The sequence below is a fragment of the Thamnophis elegans genome, chromosome 12, assembly GCF_009769535.1.
Source record: "Thamnophis elegans isolate rThaEle1 chromosome 12, rThaEle1.pri, whole genome shotgun sequence".
Taxonomy (NCBI): domain Eukaryota; kingdom Metazoa; phylum Chordata; class Lepidosauria; order Squamata; family Colubridae; genus Thamnophis; species Thamnophis elegans.
The window spans coordinates 57,743,620-57,755,521 of NC_045552.1; the positions used below are offsets into that span (position 1 = coordinate 57,743,620).

General features: G+C 47.4%; 1 protein-coding gene across 1 annotated transcript; it reads left to right on the forward strand.

Moving 5' to 3' along the window:
• The first annotated feature begins 6,009 nt into the window (after positions 1-6,009).
• Positions 6,010-11,064, forward strand: LOC116515826. The gene is made up of 3 exons (XM_032228080.1): positions 6,010-6,417; positions 8,163-8,292; positions 9,980-11,064. The coding sequence occupies exons 1-3, from the start codon at positions 6,291-6,293 to the stop codon at positions 10,380-10,382; spliced, it is 660 nt and encodes a 219-aa protein (XP_032083971.1). The 5' UTR covers positions 6,010-6,290; the 3' UTR covers positions 10,383-11,064.
• Positions 11,065-11,902: the final 838 nt, after the last annotated feature.

Here is an 11,902-nt window from a genome sequence, read left to right on the forward strand (position 1 = left end):
GAGGCGCAGGCGGACCCTGCCGGCGGAGGCGCGGCTCCCCAGCCCGGCTCTTCCCCTTCTTGGCCGGGCGCCTCCTTCCAAGCACGCGTGGCGCGCCGCCCAACCGCTCCCCACACCCTGCCCGCCGCTTCTTGGGGCGGATCCTCGCCTCTGCCCGCCCCGTCCGCCGGCACCAGCTGGAGAGGTGTAGCACGGGCGCTGCTGGCGGCCAGGACTAGCGGTTTGGGACCCACTTCTGCGCCTTTTCCTGGATCGCCCCCGTGCGTAAAATTGGAGAGATGCGCCCTTCGGTCAGGGATGTTTGGCCTTGCGATTCGCCTCTCCAGGTTCGGAGCTGTCGCTTCCGGCGGTGGTGCTGACCCTGGGCAGCCGAACCGAAATGGATTCCGCCCGAAATTGAGGAGAAAAGAAAGACTCGAAAGGGCCCAGCAAATGTTCCAAAGAGGCGACTGGATAGGAACCGGGCCTGGCTAGTCCAGTGAAGAGAAGGACCAGGGGAGACAGGAGAGCATCTTCCCATATTTGAGGGGCTGCCACAGAAAGGAGGAGGTCAAGCTATTCTCCAAAGCACAAGGAAGGAAGGAAGGAAGGAAGGAAGGAAGGAAGGAAGGAAGGAAGGAAGGAAGGAAGGAAGGAAGGAAGGAAGGAAGGAAAAGAAAGAAAGAAAGAAAAGAAAGAAAAGAAAGAAAGAAAGAAAGAAAGAAAGAAAGAAAAGAAAGAAAAGAAAGAAAGAAAGTGGAAGGCAGGGAGAGAGGGAAGAAAGGAAGGAAAAATAATTTTAAAAAGAGAGACATGGCTAGTCTACTGAAGAGAAGGACCAGGGGAGACACGAGAGCAGCCTTCCGATATTTAAGGGGCTGCCCCAGAGAGGAGTTAGGGGGTCAAGCTATTCTCCAAAGCACCCGATGGCCAGATAAGGAATAATGGATGGAAACTGATCAAGAAGAGATTCAACCTGGAAACAAGGAGGAATTTTCTGACAGTGAGAACCATCAACCCATGGAACAGAAGTTGCCTTCAGAAGTTGTGGGAGCTTCATCACTGGAGGCTTTCAAGAAGAGACTGGACTGCCATCTGTCAGAAAGGGTGTAGGGTCTCCTGCTTGGGCGGTGGGTTGGACTAGATGACCTACAAGGTCCCTTCCAATTCTGTTAATGTGTTAATTATCTTTTTGTGTGTTTTTTTTTTTGAAGATGTTTCACTTCTCATCCAAGAAGCTTCTACAGCTCTGACTGGAGGGTGAGGATTTATACTCCTTGAAGACAGCTGGTTCTTTGCATCTGGTTTGAAAAAGGGGGTCAGAGAGACCATCTGTGTCCAAATTGAACTCCCCTCTCTCAGCAGAGGGGGAGGGATAGGATATCATTACCTCCACGCGACCAATTAGATCACATAGATTAGGCCTCCTCCGAGTTCCATCTGCCGGTCAATGTCGACTGGCAACCACGGGGAGGAGAGCCTTCTCGGTAGTAGCTCCGACCCTTTGGAACGATCTCCCCGTGGAGATTCGTACCCTCACCACCCTCCAGACCTTACGCACAGCCCTTAAAATCTGGCTATCCCATCAGGCCTGGGGCTAAAGATTGTAACCCACCCGAATGGTATGAATGTTGTGTTTTTTAATTATGTATTGTTCTTATGTGTTAAATGTTTGTTTTCCCCTCCCCTTGAGTTGTAAGCCGCCCTGTCCCCCCAGGGAAAAGGGCGGCATATAAATAAACTTTCATAACTCATAACTCATAACTCATCATCTATCCCTAGTCTATAACAGGGTCCTTTCAGAAGGCCCCGCACCCATTTGAACCATTCAAGGGGGGACACAGACAAACCTCCAAGCAGCCTCAATGACAAAGGATGCAACTTTATTTATTTATTATTAAAATTTATATGCCGCCCAATCCCGAAGGACTCCAGGCGGCTTACAAAGCAGGAAAAGAGAAAGAAAAAAATAAGAAAAGAGAAAAGGGACAGGTAAAATCACAAAACATGCATGCATGCATTCTAACCGGGGCTGGACCTCAACAATGAGGTCAACAGCCCCAGGCCTGCCAGAATAGCCAGGTTTTTACCGCTTTCCTTTCCAGGTGTCTGCAAGGAGTATCAATCCTTCCATTCCCCACCATCCTGCCAGAACCGATGAAGCTTCTGGGATGAGAAGCAAAACGCCTTCAAAGAAAAACAAGAAAGTCCAGTTGCTTCTTGAAAAAAGCCGATTTGGGACAATCTTTAGCCGGGAGGTCAGCCAAAGAAAACCAAGATTCATTTTCCCAGCAGTTCAGCACTGGGGAAGGAGGGGGGGGGCTCCTTGCCGTTCGGGAGCAGAGGGTTGGTTGGCGAACTTGATCTCGCCACCCCCTCCTTGAATAATGGCACAAAGACTTCTGCCTTGGGCAGGGGGTTGGACTAGTAGACCTCTAAGGTCCCTTTCAGCCCTCTGATTCCAGGGAGGTATTGCGGGAAAGCGTCTTTTCAATTCTTTGCTCTTACCTGGTGAATTCTTTGCTCTTACCTGGTGAACTTGTCAGCAGGTGCACCCACCCCTAGGGTGGGGGATGCTCCCTCTTTCTCAGCCCAGCCAGCCTCACAGGGTTGTTGTAGGAGAAACGGGCCAGGGGGTGTTCTGAACTCAGCTTGGAGCCTCATGGAAGAGAAGGGGGGAAGACACCCTGTTTTCCCCAAAATAAGACCTCCCCGGATAATAAGCCCAATCGGGCTCTTGAATCCGTGCATCTAAAATAAGCCCTCCCCCAAAATATTGCAACATAGCAGCAGCCATGAGGTGACCACGCTCGCCTCCTCCTGCACCTCAAAAACAGTAAGACCTCCCCAAAAATAAGGCCAAGCGCTTATTTCAGGGGTCAAAATAAAAGAAGACCTTGTCTTGTTTTCGGGAAAACACTGTAGGAACCTCGGAAGTAAATCAAACTGATCCAATTGGGTCGAGGGTGTTTGGCCCACTGGCTGAAGTGAGCCGCCATAAACACAATTTGGGTGCTTCTTCCTCTTTCTCTCCCCCATCGGCAGATTTCCCTGCTGACACACAAGTGTCGCACACTCAACACTTGTTAACTTGCTCTGCCCAACTGTGCAAAGAAACCTTTGTGAATCATGTGTTTACCCTGCCTTACAAGAGATCCAAAGTTTTCAACTTTATTGGACTGGTTCCTCAAGTCTTGGTCTTAACTGGAACAAGGTGGGTTTCTGCCTAAAATGTTGCAAATTTTCCAGGGAAAGGAGACCACCAGGAACAGAACCCAAGGCCTAGGTGCTTCCCCCCCCCCCCCCCGGCCTCCCCAAATCTGGGAAAACTTCCCTACCCTTCGCTTCAAGCTTTCCTTAGCCACCTGGCCCCCACTTCCAAACCCTTTCATTTTATTTCTTATATCACATTTGGCATTCTGCATTTTAATTACACCTACTCCCCCCCCCCCCCCCCGGCCGCTTAGCTGGGTAAAATTCAAGTCTCTTTTGGGTTGAACTCAGGGCTGGAGCAAGTCATGATCAAATCCACCTTGTTTTCTCGCAACTGTCGGGAAGTGGTTTGCTGTGGCCTTCTTCCATTTTTCAAGGCTAGCCTAGGTTTCTGGGATTTCCTCGTGGTCTCTTTTCCAAAGACTCATCAGCCCTGAGTGGGCTTCACTTCCCAGCTCAGCATCCACTTTGAATGGGGAGAAATATAGAATGTAGGTTAAACAGCTTTTTCATTAATTAAAAGAAGAAAGCAAGCAGAATATCTCTCTCCCTGTTTCTCTCTCTCTCTCTCTGATTCTCTCTCTCTGTGTCTGTCTGTCTCTCTCTTTGTCTCTCTCTCTGATTCTCTCTCTCTATTTGTCTCTTTCTCTCTCTCTCTCTCTCTGTCTGTCTCTGTCTCTCTCTCTGATTCTCTCTCTCTGTGTCTATTTGTCTCTTTCTCTCTTTCTCGCTGTCTCTCTCTCTCTCTCTCTCTCTCTCTGACTCTCTGTCTCTCTCTCTATTTGTCTCTTTCTCTCTGTCTCTGTCTCTCAAGCTCTCTCTTCTGTCTCTGTCTCTCTCTGTCTTTGTCTCTCTCTCTGACTCTCTCTCTCTCTCTGTGTGTGTGTCTATTTGTCTCTTTCTCTCTTTCTCGCTGTCTCTGTTTGTCTCTCTCGCTCTCTCTTCTGTGTCTCTCTTTGTCTTTGTCTCTCTCTCTCTGACTCTCTGACTCTCTCTGACACACACTCTCTCTGTCTATTTGTCTCTTTCTCTCTTTCTCTCGCTGTCTTTGTCTATCTGTCTTTCTCTGTCTCTCTCTGTCTCTTTCTCTCTCTCTCTCTCTCTCTCTCTCTCTGTCTGTCTCTGTCTCTCTCTCTCTCTCTCTGTGTGTGTGTGTGTGTGTGTATGTGTGTCTCTCTGGGTCTTTTTCTCTCTCTCTGTGTGTATGTGTTTTTTGTGTTTTTGTGTGTCTCTTTGTGTGTAACTGGGGGAAAAGGCGGGGAGGGGGAATGGCCAATGATCCCCATCACCAAATCTAAATCTGAGGCCATGAATCCACAGCTCCAGTGGTTATTTCAAAAAGGCAGAATCTCCTTACAAGCCGGGAGTGTCGATTCTACAAGGAACACCTCCCCCTCCCCCCCCCAAGGATTAAAAGCCCTTCCCTTTTTGTCCTTAAAAAGAAAAAAAAGAAAAGAAAGAAAGAATAAGCTGATAAGGAGGCCGGCCTAAGTGGAAGAGAGAAAGTGGAAGGAATCTTTCTCATTATCTAAGATTTAGAGGAGAATTCTCTTTGGGAAATTCACAGGTGCAAACAAAAGACCCCCCTCCACGCACCCCTCTTTTTCTTAAACGCAACCCACCATTAAACCACGGTTTTGGAATGTGACCAGGGTCAAAAGTTTAATTGGGATTTAAACGGGAGGACACAAACATCATCTGGCCTTTTGGGAAGAAAGGTGTTAAAATGCTAATCTGTGTGCGAATTGCAAAATTGGGGGCTTCCTGGGGCGTTTTGCAAAGGTTTCCAAAGGGAGATGGGGTGGATGGAGATTTTAGCAAATTCTTACTGGAACCAGATGGGTTGGGACCTTCTTCTCATCCTCTGGCGCATCCCGATGGCTTTGTTCAGATGTACCTTGGCCTTGTGGTCCTTAAACCCGCATTGTAGGTTTGTAGAGCCCAAGGAACTGGGAGAAACCATAGATCCTTGGCTTATGGCTTTCCCAATTGCAATGTATGTGTCAGGGTTCCAAATACCATCCAAAATTAAATCAGAGTCCGAGGCAAAGTATTGCTCAAAGTTCCAATTTATGAAGAGAGCCATGTTGGCACATCTGGGAAAACTTCCCGGTTTTCCCCACCCAGTTGAAAGTTCAAGAACTTGTCCCCCACACCCCCAAGTCCATCCCATACGCCAATCTCCCCCTGCCATGCTGGCAGCTTCCACCCATCCAATTCCAGTCAGGAGCAGAGATGCAAAGACAAAGGATGATGACCTCGGCTTTCTAGAAAGAATGTTGTTATGGCTACAAATATAAATAATAAAACCTAACCTAAAACCTAACCTACATATCACCCAACTCTGTATAATCCCCCTTCTCATTTTCCCACCGTAGAAAAGGCATAGTAGAATAATAGGAAGTGTGTCAGGCCAAAGATCCAAAAGAAAAGATGGCTGCAGGCCTGACAGTATGGCTGTGAAAGTTGGATCATAAGGAAGGCTGAGCGCCAAAGAATGGAGGCCTCTGAACTCTGATGCTGGAGAAGACTCCTGCATTGAGTCCCCTTGGACTGCAAGGCCATCCAACCGGTCAGTCCTAGAGGAGATCCACCCTGACTGCTCTTTAGAAGGCCAGATCCTGAGCAGGAGACTCAAAGACTTTGGCCACCTAATGAGAAGGAAGGACTCCCTGGAGAAGAGCCTCATGCTGGAAAGGATGGAGGGCAAAAGAAGAAGAAGGGGATGGCAGAGAATGAGGTGGCTGGATGGAGACACGGAAGCAGTCAGTGTGAGCTTAAACAGACTCCAGAGGATGGTAGAGGACAGGAAGGCCTGGAGGAACATGGTCCATGGGGTTGCGATGGGTCGGACATGACTTCGCAACTAACAGCAGCAACAGAGCCCACAGACCAGAGAACTACCAAGGGAGGCTGAGGAGGAAGTGGGAGGAATAATGGAGTGAAGAAGCAGGAATAGGTGCCACCTCAAGAAGGTCGGCTTATTAGAAGATGTCCTGTTTGGGATCTTCTCCAGCCACGAGAGGTCCTGGTTTCCTCTCTCCTCCATTGGGCAGAGATTATGCTGTCAGAATGTTGTCAAGAATGCTGGGCGTGTCATGGATTTCCAAGACAAAGTCGCTATGAAGTCAGCATGGGGAGAAGCCAAGGCTGAGGAAACCATGACCAGCTATTCCAATACTTTCCTACTTTTCTCCATCTTTTTAAGACCACACCTATGTCAAGGTAGGGGACCTCGAAAGGGGAAAGCAAGTAGGGAGATTCTTCTGCTTGGCAACCCCAACCTTAGCTCCTGGACCACTTCAGGTCTTCAGATGTTCTAGGTTTCTGCTTCCAGGAAGCCACTTGGCCTCCAACGTCTATGGAGATGGGGTTTCCACAGGATAGCAATAGCAGACTTATATACCGCTTTACAGTGCTTCACAGCGCTCTCTAAGTGGTTTACAGAGTCAGCGTATTGCCCCCAACAATTTGGGTCCTCCTTTTACCCACCTCAGAAGGATGGAAGGCTGAGTCAACTTTAAGCCGGTCAAGATCGAACTCCTGGCAGTGGGCAGAATTAGTGTGCAATGCTGCATTCTAACAGGAAGAAAGGAAGGAAGGAAGGAAGGAAGGAAAAGGAAAGAAGGAAAGAAGGAAAGAAGGAAAGAAGGAAAGATGGAGAGAAAGGAAGGGCAATAGCAATAGGACTTAGACTTAAACACTGCTTCACAGTGCTTTACCGCCCCCTCTAAGTGGTTTACAGAGTCAGCCTCTTGCCCCCAAACAATCTGTGTCCTCATTTTACCCATCTCGGAAGGATGGAAGGCTGAGTCAACCTTGATCCTGGTGGGATTTGAACTGCCAAATTGCAGGCAGCCGGCAGTCAGCAGAAGGAGCCTGCAGTACTGCACTCTAACCACTGCACCACTGAGGCTCTTGGTCAAAGAAAGTCAAGATGAGGCTCACTTGTGGGCTTCACTTGTGTTTTATGGGTGTGGCACATATGCCGAGCAGATAACCTTATATTAAATGAGGACATGGAATTAGGATGTATATAACCCTGCAGATCTCTCTTGACCTGACGTGGGATGAAGTGTCATGGCTTCCTTCTCCTAAAGAATTTGGGGACCTGGGTCTTCATTAAGATTATAGAAGTTCTCACTATCAGATCTTTGTTAATGCCAACAAGGGGGCTTCCGTCAGAAATCTTGGTCGGTGAAGCTTCCTGTAAAGCTAGTATACATTTTATATAAATTCAGCCAGGACTGAACCTCGCTGAATAAATGTTTTGCAATCCAAAGAGTCAGTCCCCAACATTTTTTAATACAGCAGGAGAAGATTCTTGCTTATTGACATTCCTAGGATGGATGGCCCAGAGGCACTGCTGGGAAGGATGCAGCTTCCTGTGTCCCTCCTGAAAAGACATATATGGGGACAAGACTTAGCGGATGACAACATTAGCTGATCTCGGAAGCTAAGTAGACTGGGACTGGGTTAGTTCCTGGATGGGAGACCAGGGGCAAGTTGAAGGCTAAGGCCCTTGCAGGAAGTCAAGAAGAAATCCCTTCCACAACGTTGAGGAAATTAGCCAGATGTGCCATGATGTGTCTTCCATGAGGCCAGCAGGAATGGAACTTCACTGGAGTATATCTTCATTTCTAAGGCCAAATCAGAATGGTCCACTGGAGGACTAGAAAGCCCAGAATCGCTCTGAAGGTTCCATCTGTTTGGTGCATACCTTGGGTGAAGTTGTAGGAAGGAGTTCCATATTTCCATACCTTCTCAGACTTTCAGGTCTGCGGGAACTGTTGTCTTAACAATGTCCATATATTCAAAGCGCAAGAGAGAAGTCTTCTTATCCACCACTTCCAGTCAGTAGTCGTTATTCCCCTTTCCAAAACCAAGTCTTTGGAAATGCTTGAAGGATTACTGTGTCCCTTCCTATTTTTAGATGTTTGTCATGTTGTGTCTTTGATTTCTCTTGTTAGAAGACTCCATGGAGAAGCAGAGAGTCAAGCTAGATCTCCTCATTGGCATTATGTGTCTGTTCATGGTCCTCTTGATCTTTCTGGTCGTTGGGTGCCTCTTCCTCCACTTTAAACTCTTCAGTAAAGACATGTGAGTATGAACGCCCACCAACGGCTGTTGGGGGAAGGGTGAGAACTCAGCCTGTATGGCTTATGGAATGAATCATGGTTTACATCATGGATAGTCTTTATAGCATGAAGGAGCTGAGCCAATGATCTGATTTGGTTTGAAGAAACTTCTTGGGCTCCTTCATTTTGAACCACAAGGAGTGGAAGCTCACTTCACCTCGCTTGGCCAACAGAGCATCTGATTTTCATAAAACATTTCCAGATGCCATTTCTGCTAAATAGGACAAAAAATCTGACTGACTTCTGAGGGCAAAATTCTCCAAAAGTGTAGGGACAGACATCTGGCCCAAACTCCTAGATGTTCCAATTCTCATCACATTTCTGGAAGAGATTAAGTTGGAGAAGGCTGTTGATTGGCCACTGGAATGGGCGGGATGGATTAATTCATCAGTGAACACAGAGTAAGCAGGCAGGGAGATTCTTCTGCACGGCAACCCCAACCTTAGCTCCTGGACCAATTCAGGTCTTCAGATGTTCTAGGTTTCTGCTTCCAGGAAGCCACTTGGCCTCCAACGTCTTTGGAGTTGTGGTTTCCACAGGATAGCAATAGCGCTTAGACTTATATCCCGCTTCACAGTGCTTTACAGTCCTCTCTAAGTGGTTTACAGAGTCAGCCTCTGGCCCCCAACAATCTGAGTCCTCATTTTACCCACCTCAGAAGGATGGAAGGCTGAGTCAAACTTGAAGCAGTCAGGATTGAACTGCTGGCAGTGGACAGTGAGTTAGCCTGCAATGTGGCATTCTAACAGGAAGGAAGGGAGGGAGAGAGGGAGGGAGGGAGGACAATAGCAATAGCATTTAGACTTATATACCACTTCACAGTGCTTTACAGCCCTCTCTAAGCTTTACAGAGTCAGCCTCTGGCCCCTAAACAATCTGGGTCCTCATTTTACCCACCTTGGAAGGATGGAAGGATGAGTCAACCTTCAGCTGGTCAGGATCGAACTCCTGACAGTGGGCAGAGTTAGCAATAGCAACAGTACTTAGACATATACCGCTTCACAGTGCTCTACAGCCCTCTCTAAGTGGTTTACAGAGTCAGCCTATTTGCCCCTAACAATCCGGGTCCTCTTTTTACCCACCTTGGAAGGATGGAAGGCTGAGTTAACCTTGAGTCCCATCAGGATCGAACTCCTGACAGTGGGCAGAGTTAGCAATAGCAATAGCACTTAGACTTATATACCGCTTGACAGTGCTTTACAGCCCTCTCTAAGCTGTTTACAGAGTCAGCCTCTGGCCCCCCAACAATCGGGGTCCTCGTTTTACCCACCTCGGAAGGATGGAAGGCTGAGTCAACCTTGAGCCCAGTGAGACTTGAACTGCCAAATTGCAGTCAGCCAGTAGGCACCAGTCTTAAGTCACTTTTTTGAGTGCTCTTGTAACTTCAAACGGTCACTAAATGGATAGTCGTAAATCAAGGACTACCCACATTTAAGAAACCACAGTGAAGCCAACCTTAACACAATAGATTATCTGTCGTTATGGGATGGAGGTCGCTTTGATGCTGCCTGCTTTGGGACCACTGATGAGAATGTAGCAGGGGCAGATGTCCATGGGAGGACCTCTGGGTGGAAACATCTTCTCCTCTCGGAGTTCTGCAGAAAATTGTATCTTATGGTGATGCTCTTCTTCCTCTTGTCTGCTTGAAGGTCCTTGAAGGAGGAGGATGTGAAATCTTACACCATCCAGACCCACTGTGTGGAGACGAAGATTGTCCTCACTCCTTCTCAAACCCACCAGTTGGCTTCTTCTGGATGGACGGTGCCCGAGAAACCAATGGGGACTGAGCGTGAAGTCCGGAGCTCCACACCGCCAGAGCTCACCCTCAACCGTAAAAGTGCCATCAGCTGTGTGTATCAGAGCCGTTCCTCCGAAAGTCTCCACTTGGATGAAACCGGAAGCATTTACTCACTGGAGTATTTCCCGGATTTGTACAGCTCCACCTGGAGTGATTCGAAGGAGTCTCTCGTGAGTAGGAACTCCCAAGAAGAAGATGGCGAGGGAAGTACCGAGTCAGGAAGCACGATACTTTGCACCGTCCATCCCATGTGACGAAGGAGACAGGCCAGTCCAAGAAGACTGATGGGCAGGCCTGGTTTCCATGACTTCCGTAGAAGCCACGCGTGGGACTTGCGGGGGGGAGGGGGGTGTCAGCACCTGCCATTATGCCAAGTTCAAAGATCCCCTCCGATCTACGGCCAGCCTCCATCTCTACTAACGCTTTGGAGAAGCGCTTGGGAAGCCAACCTTCTCGTGTTTTTTTTTTTCCTTCTGGAAGGAAAGAAAACAAGTTTTGGAAGCCTCCTAAGATGCTACTCCAAGTAGAGAAGAAGAAGGACGGGTCCTTGCGACTAGAAACCCAAACCTAATTTCTAATATGGGCAAGACTTATTTGAGGAATTAAAAGGAATAAAGAAAAGGGAACCCTCTCATTCATGACATGGAAACTAATGATGGCAAGTGATTTTATTGATTGATTTATTTTTTTAACCGAAATCCCAATTGACTGAACAGCTGGACTATCGCTGAACAAGGAATGGCAGCCAAGGAAGGACAGGAGGATGGTCCATGGACAAGAAATAAAAGAACCAGATGATCAGCAAAGTGTCTTACCAACAAGATGTTTTAATTGCCTTTTCTCACTCACCAATGCAGTTTGAAGAGCCTGCAGTCAAAAGGACAAAATGAAACAACCTCCATGGTCCTCTTTGGTGACAGTAAAAAGCCATATTCACCTCCTGCTTGAAGAGTTGTCTTTGTTTTGCACCAAATAAGAACAATCATCATCAGATTTTTGATTCAGGCGTAATTCTTTTTTCCCCCCATTCTATAAGTAACAGTTTGGCATATTTTAGAGTTTCAGAGACAGGCTGGTGGATCAGAGTTTGTTTTCTACTTCTTTGCAAACATTTTAAATCCTGAAATCTCTCCCCAAAAGCTACACAACCGAGTCATATTCTATCTATCTATCCATCCAATCTCTATATTTTCTCTCTCTCTCTCATCTCTCTCTCCATCCATCCATCCATCCATCCATCCATCCATCCATCCATCCATCCATGCAATCTCTATATTATCTGTCTGTCTGTCTGTCTGTCTGTCTGTCTGTCTGTCTGTCTCTCTCTCTGTGTATCTATCTATCTATCTATCTATCTATCTATCTATCTAATCATCTATCCATCTAATCTCTATACTCTCTCTCTCATCTCTCTTTCTCCATGCATGCATGCATCCAATCTTTATATTATCTGTGTCTCTGTCTGTCTGTCTGTCTGTCTGTCTGTCTGTCTGTCTATCTATCTATCTATCTATCTATCTATCTATCTATCTATCTATCTATCTATCTATCCACCCACTCATCTGTCCACCCACCCACCCACCCACCCATCATCCATCCATCCATCCATCCATCCATCCATCCATCTATATAATCATTTATCCATCTAATCTCTATACTGTCTCTCTCTCATCTCTCTTTCTCCATGCATGCATGCACACACGCCCGCACCCATCCATCCATCCATCCATCCATCCATCCATCCATCCATCCCTTCGGGGAATAGGGCGGCTTA